General features: G+C 38.5%; 1 protein-coding gene across 4 annotated transcripts in view; it reads left to right on the top strand.

Annotated features, from left to right (window-relative positions):
- LOC107994300 (protein madd-4) overlaps positions 1–12102 on the top strand; it is a 187460-nt gene that overhangs the window by 154524 nt on the left and 20834 nt on the right. For all 4 annotated transcript variants that reach the window (XM_062087273.1, XM_062087272.1, XM_062087274.1 and 1 more), the window contains 2 exons: positions 6680–6821; positions 7684–7816. In XM_062087273.1, the coding sequence (XP_061943257.1) occupies positions 6680–6821; positions 7684–7816 (275 nt within the window). The remainder of the gene's footprint in view (positions 1–6679; positions 6822–7683; positions 7817–12102) is intronic.

Raw genomic sequence — 12102 nt, 5'->3', positions numbered from 1 at the left:
AATTGTTGGTGCGATACAGTTAAGTTCGATACATGATATTTTTTTAAAAATTGAAATATTTGTCTATATCAAAACTCGACGAACATCGATCAGTGATACAGGTCTGTCATTAGTCAACCGTATACCATAGCCATAGTTGGTATAACGTTGGTAAATTCGAAATATTATTATCTCGATTACCGGGAGAATTTTGAGAGTGCTGGCGATGACAACCTTTATAAATGAAATATCGATTTTTGGAAGATAATAAAAACAAGAGAAAAAAAAATTAGTTTTTATCGGGCGTTTTTATTCAATGTTACATACGCTCGTGAAATTCGATAAAATTTTGGTGGTTTCATTTGCAAGTTTTCATCGTGTCGCTAAATATACGTTTAACATACTCGTTTGTGTACACGTGATACGTTCAAAGCCGACTTCATTTTATCTCGGATCGAGATGCAGGTATCTTTGAAATTTGCACAGGATAAATTCGCGCGGAATAAAATCAGGATTTTAGCTTTTCGTTTTACGAAGCCATATGTTTTTTGAAACACTTTGAAAATATACAGGGAACAACACTCGGAGAGGAGAAAAGCGAAGTCGGTACGTGTACGTTTATCGGAAAAACGGTCCGTATTCCATCATTACACGAACATTACTCCAACGCGTATTTTTATATGTAAATGCGTATTTACATTTTTCACGAACTTTACTTTTTCATTTACGCATAAAAACTGTCGCCTTTAACGAGTATTATTTTTCCCTATCCATCCACATCTCCTTCTTCACCTCTTCGAAACAACTTCCTAATTTATATTCCGACTCGAGGAATTCCGGAGGCAAGTCGACTTCGAGAGATGATTAATTAAAAGCAGAGATCGGACTTTTAAATATGCGATCGTAGCCCTTGGCTCGGGATTACGATGAAAGCGTCGGTTAAGAATTAAGTCGCAATTGCTGCATCCCTTGTCGAAACTTGGCGAGGAGGAAGAAAGTTCCGGTGGAAACTCGAAGAAATTTGCTCAGGTGGAGCCATACATTGTGCCCCTCTATCCTCTCTTTCCAAACCTCTCTTTCTTCTCCGAATCTTTCTTCTCAACCGGACTCCAAAACTTATTTATAACTTTTAGTTTTCTACCCATGATTGTGCGCATGTATTTTTTTTTTTTCTTTTTTCTTTCCTCGGCCAAGGAAAATGCGAACTAACGAGGCGTCGTCCGCTCGTCCTCGGCCAATATTTACCATGGGTGCGTCGAGACGCCCGCACTTCTCGTCCATTAAGTTAATTCGATCTTACTTTACACCGTTGACGACTCTGTGTACCGAGAAACAGGCCATGTCGAGAGGGAGCTACTTTCGTCGATTAACCCCTTAAGTAGTTGCAAGCCGCCTTAAGTCTGGGAACACCAACAGAAGGTAACGTTTACCAATATTGATATTGTTTACCGCTTCATCTACAGGGTGACCAAACACGATAGATGCCTTCGAAAGATATCGCGTGATGGAAAATTGTATTCTTGAAAATTTTCGTCGAAAAGTACATATTGTGATCGCAAAATTTTCACGTTCGAAAGAACGAAAATTCCACGGGATCATAACACCGTGTTAAGAATCGATGAGGGAAAATACTATGCTCCTGCAAGAAATTCTTGTTCATCGGGGGATGGAGGAAGAAACTAGAGAAGCGGGGACGATTCACGAGTACGTCTAAGGGGGCGTCAAGAAATAATTAACGGGATTTCATAGCGACGACAGTGGCGGCGAAGTTGGAAGGACAATATCTAATCAGCAGACGGGTCCACGTAATTAAGCACTAACCGAGCTCTGGTAAACGCAAACTGGTTTTGCATTATTAAAGCTCCGACGAGCTTTCCCTTCCCTAGCATCGGACACGCTCGATAAGTGCACGACGCTTTTGTGCTATCGCGACTCATTAGAGTTTGTCTTCCATCCACGGGAATTCCTCCAATTGTTTCGTTTCGTGCGCTTTTCCACGTGTACGCTCGGATAACTTGTAACGCAAATCGACCCGCCATATTATCCTACCCCTTCTCGAGTATTTTCGTGTTTCAGTAATCGAGTACACGCAAATTTTATTGTCATTCTACGAATTTATTCGTTAATTTTAATACTGTTTGTTCGAGCTCGATATATCGCGTTATTAACTATAAATTATCGATTATTATTAAACGATATATTTTACAGAAATTTTTCGGAATTATTTCTTCTTTATTCTTGAAAACGATAAGAAAAAAGAAGCGAAGGATTAATAAAATTCTTAAACGTAAAACGTTCTATAAATAGCTAGCTTCATTGTCCAAACTAAAATGTATAAATTAGATCAATAAAGGGGGATATAAATTAGAATAATAGCATGAAAATTCATAATTATAATAATTTATTCACAAAAGTAGAAGATAAATGCACCTTTAATCGTGTCTCAAAAGAGATAGAGAGAAAGAATCACGAGTACCCTTCTGAAGATTATTCCGGTACAATACGAGGCTCATAATATCCTCTTCGTTCTAAAGAACAACTCGATGCAAATAAAAAGAAAAGGAAAAAAAGGAAAAAGAAATTAAGGATATAGAAGCGATTCGGTGGCTCGATGATAAATTCCATCGTTTCAGTGAAACCGGGCAGAATAAGGCGGACAAAGTGATCGAGTCCGTCTGCACCCCGGGAAATCCCATTCTCCGGGAAACTATGTTAAAAGGCAGAAACGAATGTAGAGAAAAGAAGGTCTGGATGGTGGTGTGGATAGCGAAATGAGAGGGGGATGAGAAGGCGCTCGTGGCGGGGAAAAGAGTGTATTGAGCGTAATGGGCTAACTCCGGTAGATGGCAAGGGCTGTGGATGGTGTACCGACTGCCGAATGGAACCTTGAAAGCCGGTTTGAATAATTGAACTCCAGTCAAATTTACGTAACGAAATAGCCGAGAGACGAAAAGTCGCGGAAATCGGCGATTTACCTTTCGGCCAAGATCTTGTTATCTAACGATTCGATGAAATGACGGTCGGGCGAGAGATTTTTTTTTCCCATCCCCCTTCCCCCTCTTTTTATCGCGTCCCAAGTGGAATAGGTAAATATTTAGAAAGCCATAGCAGAGGATAGAACACCGGAGAATAATTATCCTCCTTTCTAAGCGTTTCGATCGTCAAACATCGAATTCCATTCGAAAGAAGCGCGCGTTAATTTATTCGCGAGTTTCTCCATTCCGGAATCCGAAGAATAGCTCCGGTGGTGTTTCAAAACGAGTGCTCATATCTCTCGTTTCATAGACGTGGGGCCATTGGTGAGGTATTTACTGGATTTAAAGGTATTATTTGCACGGATCGAGCGTGGATAGTAAGCATAGCCAGAGGGAGAGAGGAAGATCGGCGCCGTTTAAGTTCCACGATATTTCATTTTGCACGCCCGGCCGGCTGCCCGTTTCTCTTGGCTTGTTTACCTAGAGAAATAACCGGTTGCTTCGATGGTCCTATCCTTCAATTACGGGGCTCCGCTCCAGGTTTCCACTTCTCGGGCAAAGTAAACCTAATCCTGAACGCCCGTATTGTGTGTCTCTTCCGTTCTGTTTGCGCGCTCGCGCTCGCGTGTGCTGTGGACACAGTACGTACATGTGAATATGTCATACGCGTGCGACCTGTCCCTTTCACATTTGTCCCTGACAGAATCTAAAAATCTTCGTCCGGTAGAGATCCGCCAACTGGGAGAGAATCTCTATGAATTTTTTAAACGTCCAAAATGGGGTTTCGAGATAAAGAGTTATTTTCAATTTACTCTCTTCGCCTCTATCGCTCGATTGATTTCTGTCTTCCTTTTTCCACTTTTTTCTTTTTTTTCCTTTTTTTCGAAAGCACTCAAAAACCGCGTTAACTCCGACCGAAAAAAGTGTATTTGAAATGTAGATTGCATTTGAAAAAGTAGCTTTGAAATAACTCGCGTATTCAAAGTATTTGTAATTTGATTTGTTCGTTGGATGTACTTGCTTCGATTCAAACTTTCGTGAAATAAAAATGATCGGAAAATCTTTTCCGTCTCCGTCGTCGTGGCTCGAGTGCGCTCGATTAAAACCGTTCTTCGAACAACGACCTGAGATCCTATTTCGTAACCGAGGTTAAACAATCGAGCCATCGGAATGAAGAAGAAAAAAGGAGAAAAGAGGAACAGGGATGGTTGAAAAAAAATGGGAGAGGAGGAAAGATTGTTTCGTGTTGTTGAAATCGCGTACCACCCAGATTTAAACTCCATTCGAAATCCCGGTGGTGTACACGAAGCCGACCTCTCGCACAGCTGTACAATGGATACACACGTGCATCGATGCATGGTGGAAAGAAAGGTCGCGGAACGAATTCGGCCTCGTGTAAAATTAAATCTCAATTCGTCCTGTCACGGTATCACCGAACGCTCGTTCGGTTTCTATTCGATTTCTCGAGGCTGTTCGAGCTTTTTTCTTCTTTCTCTTTTTCTTTTTTTCCAGCCAAAGTTGCAACGCTATTCAGTAGTTCCGTTAAATCATAGTTGGCGCGATTAAGTAAACTTCAAGTTCTTTCTTTAGCCTTCCTTTTTCCCCTTGTTTTTCTTTTCCAACATTTTCTCTCGCTCTTTTTTTCTCCTACCCATTTTTTTCTCTGTTCTTTTTTTTTTTCTTTGATATTTTTTTTTCTCTGGTCCTTTTTAAATTTCTTTTTCTTTTCTTCTCGTTGAGAAACATGATTCACCAAAGTTACTTTCCAACGCGAATTCCGCGAATGGAACGTACCTTCCAACTGTCGAAGAATTTTCGCTGAAGTGTAAATGCTGTTTCTAAATGCCGGCGTACAGCGAACGTGTTCCCGATGAAAAGACACGTTGCACCAGCTTTTGCTTAAGCGAGACAGGGAATTGACAGAATTTCTCAAAAAATTCTTGCTCGATCGTTCCAATTGAATATTAGCCATTCGGAAACTCGCTATATGCGCTCTTTCATTCCATCATATTGGTATCGCATTCGAAGAACACACTCAATGGATCGCATCATCTGGTATATTGAATTCAGTCAGCGCAGAGAAATTTATATTATACGAGTTTATATTAACAAAAAGATTGAGTAAATCAATTTTAAATAATTTTGTAAGAAACGAAAGTGATCCGATGTAAACATATATTCAAATCGATCGTAATCTGACAAAATCTTGGATTACCCCCGTCGATCGACCAGGATCTCGTTAGGCTCGTGTCTTCCCTTTTTACATTCATCCCCCCATCCATATCCTTCCTCGTCTCGTCTTTGGTTGGCACCTTACCACCAGTTTCGTTCGCTCTTCTCGCCCGGATAAGGGATGAATAATGTACTTCCCGACCTCGGAGCAAACCTCCATGCAACCTGAATGACAAATCAGTTTGCCGTCCGAGCCAGGTCACGAATCGACGTCAGCTTCTTTTTCTTTTTTTTTTTCTCCTCCTTCCTCCTTCTTTTTTTTTCTCTCCACCTCCTTATTCCTGAAAAGTGCTGGTGCATTTGTACAGGACAAGCAGCAGTAACAGCAGCAGCAGCAGCATCAGTCGCGTTCAGAATCTGAAGAGTGACATCCAGCACTCCATCTTTTTTTCGTCTTTCATTGATTAATCTTTCACACTTTGACACCTCGACAGACTAGAACCTTCACGACATCTACTAACATTCGTTCGTATTCTATTTACGGATAAGAGTGAGGCGTTGATCGACGTGTACGAATCGTTCCTTCCTTCGAGAAAAGGAAGGAGAAGAGATTGACGAGAAAACGTATTTTACATTATTTGAGACGAAAATTTGTTTACGGCCTCGGTACCAAGAGACAGAGTTAGAGTTTATTGCAAATCGAACATCTTCCCGAGAGTGCGTGACATAGAGCAGGATCGTCTTTAGATTATACACCCTCGAGGATCAATAGCTTTGAGTCGCTATTAAACGGAGACTTAACGTGTACCTTCGAGTTTAAGTATCGATTTACGATTTATTTGTCACTTATCTATCTTGATTACGCATCTTGATACTTAACGATTTAGAATCGAAGCAATGAAAAATCAATGGAGCAAATGATTTCCATCTTTTTACCTGTCCTTTCATTCGAAGAGAAAAAGACTTGTTGCGAGAACATTGGCAAATTTAATAGGAACATTCGTATTCCGGGAAAGATGAGATTTTTTACAGGCCAATTTTTCTCAAGTAATTCTATATGCAGTGTAAATAATAGCTGAAGATTTTAACCATTTTGTACTTTCTCTTTGTCCATTACTGAATTATCGTCATCTAAAAAATTTTTGTTTAAATTTATTCCTTCTTCTTCATTTATTTTTCATTTATTTTTGACTCGTATTACTTATTTAAAAAAAAGTGAATATTAAATTGCTAAAGAAACAAAGAGAATTATTCTACAATGAAAAAATTATTACATCAAAAATTTAGATTACATATCCATTTCTGCGATCGATTCAGAATTAAACTAAAAAATTTCCAATTATTATCTGATCGCACTCCAGCGAATTGCTAATTAAATGATATCCAAGATCATCTCATCTCTCTCTCTATATATATATATATCTCAAAAGCCACATTATCCCGCGAGGTATTTCACTGACCATAAACGCGAAGACAAACGCTTAGCGGGTGAAAAGAGAGGGGAGCTTTGGGTGAACGTAATATTAATCAAGCCTGGGTGATTTCTGTTTCAGAAAGTCGGTTGCGACCTGCGAGTGGGCAGCAACAAGAACACGGATCCCTGCGGAGTGTGCGGAGGAAACGGATCGAGCTGCCAGTCGCGATACTCGTGGAGTTTGGAATCGATATCCGCCTGCTCGAAATCATGCGGGGGAGGTGAGTGGTTGGTTACGAAGTTCATTCGGTTGAAGCACTTACAATTAGTTCACCGCCGGCTAGTCCATTTACATCGAACCTGGGAGCAATGAATTCTAATGAACTTTGAGCCCCGCGAATCGTTAAACGCTTACCCTTTTCCCGAAATTAATAACGGCTACTTAAACCGCTTCATTTCCCCACTTATCATCGTTTTGGTACGTTTGCGTCGAGATTGCTTTCCTCCTTGAGACGCTCGAAAATTTTCGTTTCCGCTTGTTTTTCAGATGAAAATGTGACGAGAGTATCGGTCGGAAAATTTTATTTTTCCTGTTTTTTCTTTTTTTTTTTTTGCGATTAAAATTGAAACAATTTAAAATGAATGTTCGGAATTAAGGGTACAATTTTGTAAAGTAGAAAATGTTATAAAGATTCAGAGAGGATTATTTCGAGTATATTTCCGAAATGGAGATTCATCGTCCAATAGAGAGTATTTCATGCTCTCTATTGTCCTGAATTTAGCGGTCATACATTTTTATAAACACATCTTTTCGCTTGTCCACCGGGGATGGAAATAAAAAGCTTCGTAAATGATAAAACTTTATTGAAAAAACGTCACTTAAATGACACTTTGCTCTACATTTTAGAACGCGAATAACAATAATCTGTCATTATCAGCAAACAGTTCCTTAAATACTATTACGTCAGATTCAATCAATAGTCAATTTTTACTGTTATTTCTATTTTCTAAAATAATATTGTTAAAATATTATCACAAATTGAATAAGATCGCGATCCTCTCGAAGAAAGATTTTATTTTTACCTTTCAAGCCTCGCTTATCTGTTTCCGATCACGAGGTAAAATACGATTCTTCTTTCTCAGGCTTCAAGATTGCTATGGCTGTGTGCAAGGCTATCGGCCCAGACGAGAGCGTGGTAGACGACAGCTATTGCGATCCCGACAACAGACCAGAGAAGACCCTGATGCCGTGCAACACGCACCCCTGCACCGCAAAGTGAGTACTTTCCTCGACGTCTGACCTGCGTGCACGTGTCAAAGAACATTAGACGTTAGTGGATTTTCGTATCGAAGCGGATAACGTTATTTTTTATTTTACGAACGAACACAAAGAACGCTCCATTTTGACAAATTGTTCGCCGATTTTTACGCGCGTCGTGGATTGCGTTAGAAAAAAGTAGTTCCATCGAGGGCAACGTTGGTCCTCGATGTCTGGATTTCTATTCATTTCTCTTCCACGGTCATCGTTGAGAAAAAGAATCGATCTGATATATTTTCATTCGAGAGATCGATGGCCACGATTTGAAACGCTGATGATTCAATCTTTTATGGTTACTTTCTTAATATATACGATGGTATCGATGTTGCTTTTATTATAGTACTATTAATATTAGAATTTTTTATGTACACTTTATTAAATCTCTAATTTACATAATAAGCTCTCGCAAATATATCTACTAATTTTCTTCACTAATCTCCATTTCTTGGATCTTTATCTTTTATCTTTACCTTTTCTTTGGATTATTCCAGAAACCATATTGAAAATGCAACGTATCGAGCCAGAATATCTCGTCTATCGGAATGTATATATTCGTAATCCAAACGCTCAACATTCAATTAAGCCGCGATGTCGGCTTGAATTCAAATCAATGGCCAGGAACTTCATTAAAGCTTTTCTAATCGCGCAGCCTCGAGATCGAGCGTTTCGATTTTACGATCAGAATGTTTGACTCCGTTCGCGCAGCTGCTCGAAATTCTCGCGTTTTCCACGTGCTCCATTCGTGCAATCGGAAACTCTCCCACTTTTGGGGATTAACGCCGGCCAATCTTCCGTCTCTCACCAATTTCCCCGCCGCGGCCGCGGACAAAGCAAGCAACCAGTCCCGATTATTGTTAGACAATCCGTGTATGTGTGCATGCGTGGAAACCGCGTAGAAACGAATACGATGGCCGATGTAGACTTGCAATATTGGTGCTTGGAAACGATGGACCGAAGCTTTCAAACGGACTGAACGGCCATTAGTCGACGGACAGAGTGGGAAAGAGCAAAAGCCCGACGGGCCTCTTTCTGAAAGAGACTTGGAAAAACAAGCCTCCAGTCTCCTCCAGTCTACGAGAGACATGTCTATCCCTTATCCTCCTGAATCCACTTTGGCTAGAATCGTTTGGTTAGAAATTTTCTAACTTCGTGCTATCGATACCAATCTAAGTAAAATTATTTTTCTTATTCAAGTAATTTAGTAGTTAAACGTGTTGCGTTATAGTTGATATTATTGAATGCATGGATCGTGAAATGCACAGTCTTACGAATTTTTTTTGATACATCGAGAGATTCTTTTTATTTTATTTTTAGAGAGGGAACCTTTTTTTTTAATCTTCTTTTTGACGATCTACGAAGTTAATGAGAAATCAATTGTCTGAAAGGAGTAATGTTCTACTTATTTTTATCCTTCATCCTTAAACATTCCTTACGCGTGCCTTTCATTAACCATTACAAAAAAAGTAATCAGAAAAAATAACATCACGATGCTCTTTCTCTTCATTATCTTAGAATTCATTTCACGTCATGTGCATTTTTCATTTTCTTTTTTTTTTTTTTTCTCTCCATTCTTTTACCTAACGTCGATTCACGTGTCACGGTCGAAAAACCGTGAACGAACAGCCCGGAGGAACGAGAATTCTCTCCGACTGTCGGACAAACAATTCGTCCAGCGATATGGGTGTTTTTCTTACAAGCAAACGGCTCGTGTCGACGTAAAGCGCGCTTCTTCCTACAGAGATCGCGATCTAAATCGTAAGAGTAACTCCGCGAAACGATCTACCGGTCGTAAAATACCAGCCAGTCGAACGATCCTTGAGGATTCCGTGTCCCTGAAAAAGTTATTTAAACGAATTGTTCGAATTTTATGCGAATCTTTCCTCCACGGTTGTGAAAACAACCCTCCGATTCGCTCGATGATCCTTGTTGTCCCGTGTTCTCGTCAACGTGTACGATCCGTGTAAAGAAGAAATAAGAGTCGGTTTATTTCCTACATTCTCGGTTTCCATGTTCGCGAGAATGTGTGCCTTGCTCTTGTCTTGCTATCCTCGTAATTCAGAAATTCGCGATAAAATTGGTTGGAATCTCAAAAATATACGAAACGAATGTAAATTAACGATCCTTTAAGAAGGAATATTTCTTAATTCGGAAATATTTGCATTATATTATTCTATCTGTTGTATGGAAAAAGTTGTTAATTAAATGTTATATTCTTCTTTAAAATAAATTTCAACAATTGGGAAGGAGAACAGGAGTAGTTTCAATTTGCAAATTCGGTATGTACGAAAAAAGTATAAACGAAAGGACATATTTATTTCTGTGATTCATAATATGATCGTCCAAGAGGGTTGAAATTGTTCGCGATAAAGCGTAACGATCGGACGGGATAACGAGAAAAGGGAAGAGAACGTCTCGGGGATATTTTTTCGAAGACATAATCTTAGTTCTTGGAACGATACGGCCTGTTCTTTTGTCTGGATAAAGGAAAAAGGGGATAAAAAGCAACGCTTTAAAGCTTGCTCCGATGAGAATCGTTTTCCAGACAGGCAGACACTACGTCGGCCACGAAATTTGGATAAAAAACTCGCCGCGAATCATTCTTAATAGATATATAAAACGTAACACGTTGTTAAAACGCGATGTATAATATACTTTTTTTGCTTTGCAATGGAAATTATGATGTAAAAGCTTGAAATTAAATAATTAAGTCTCTATATACTTTACAATCGCTCGAAATAATAAATTAGTTTCGCTTTATGTGTAAAAAAAGCATAAAAAGAAATTATAAATTTTTTCATCAAAATCCATTCAGAACACGAAGGAAACTATAATATTGAATTCAATTTTTGTTTTATTGCAATATCTCAATCGGTTACCGAAATATAAAAACTCTATAACATTTAAAACAGCGCAAAAATTATGAATGGATACGCGCGACTCACTGACCTACATTTCTTTCCTGGGAATGCGTACTACGTTCTTCTAGGAATCACGTCTGGTATTCGTTTCGAGTTTAAGATAGGTCAGTGAGGCAAATTGCGAGCGAGAAACACGAATAAACGACAAAAACAGAGATGGTGAACCATTAAAAATTACCCTTTTCTTTACGACGATATCTCGGGAACCAGAAGTCGTATCGGAATAATTTAAAAATCATTTTAAAGAGTAAGATTCGATGCTTCTAATGATCTTTCATTCGTTGACTGAAAGTTATTATTCTCGGAATTATAACGTTTTAATTTTAATCCAGTTTTGAGATGAATTAAATTTGATAATTTAATATATTTATTTTTGGAAATATAATATTATTATAAATTTACTAATATTGAAGATTCTAAATTTACCTGTATTCATTCAATCTATATTCTTAGATAAATTTTACACTTATTTACACAATATTCAGAAAAATACGATTTTTCCATATAATTCTAATCTAATACGACAAAGAATTGAAGAGTTTTAAGAAAGAAATTCATTTTATTTAAACGGTAAGAAGTATTACTAAAATACTTCTCTCATTTTCGTCGAAATTTCAAGAACAAAGTGCAACAAAATCAACTAAAGCTCAATGTTTGAAGAAAAATATCTTGTCATTCTATAAATGGAAACGAATTTTTTCGTTTCTGACGCCGCAATATTTCTCGTTTCAACCGTGAATTCGCACTCGCGCATTTCAACCAACTCGTCTCGGGGTAGAAATAAAAAGGATGCTTTTTACTTTCAGTCGTGCGTGGCGGAGCATCACAAAACAAACCTTCCCCTAATGCTTCAGAATTTTGTGCGGATTTAGAATTAGTAGTTTCGTTTTTATTTTCACCCGATACACAAAGGCAAATAGCAAATAACGTTCGCAAGCTTGAATTATGAAAATTCCATCAAGTCCTCGCTCTCTTCGTTGTTCCCGGGTCGCTGTTTAACGTTATTATATGCAAGTTAAACTTCGCCTCTTGATGCACGTAACCAAGAATATCACGGTTAACGCTGCACCAACCAGAATCTCGAGTGTCTCAGATTACTCCAACTATCGTTTAATTTCCAACAAGAGGCGAATCACGCGATTGATTCGCGCCATATTTTCATTCTCAATTCTATGACAACGATTGATCCTTAACTTCCAGGGAAGAAAAATTTATTTTTCGTAAAAAAAAAAAAAAAAAAAACAAAACATATAAAATTTAAAATCGGTTCGAACTCGAACAAAATTTAAAATCCTTGGTTATCTTAGTATTCTATCGAACGTCTCT

The sequence above is a fragment of the Apis cerana genome, linkage group LG1 (assembly GCF_029169275.1).
Source record: "Apis cerana isolate GH-2021 linkage group LG1, AcerK_1.0, whole genome shotgun sequence".
Taxonomy (NCBI): Eukaryota; Metazoa; Arthropoda; class Insecta; order Hymenoptera; family Apidae; genus Apis; species Apis cerana.
Note: the sequence above shows the minus strand (reverse complement) of the source record. Positions and strands in the feature narration are given on the sequence as shown.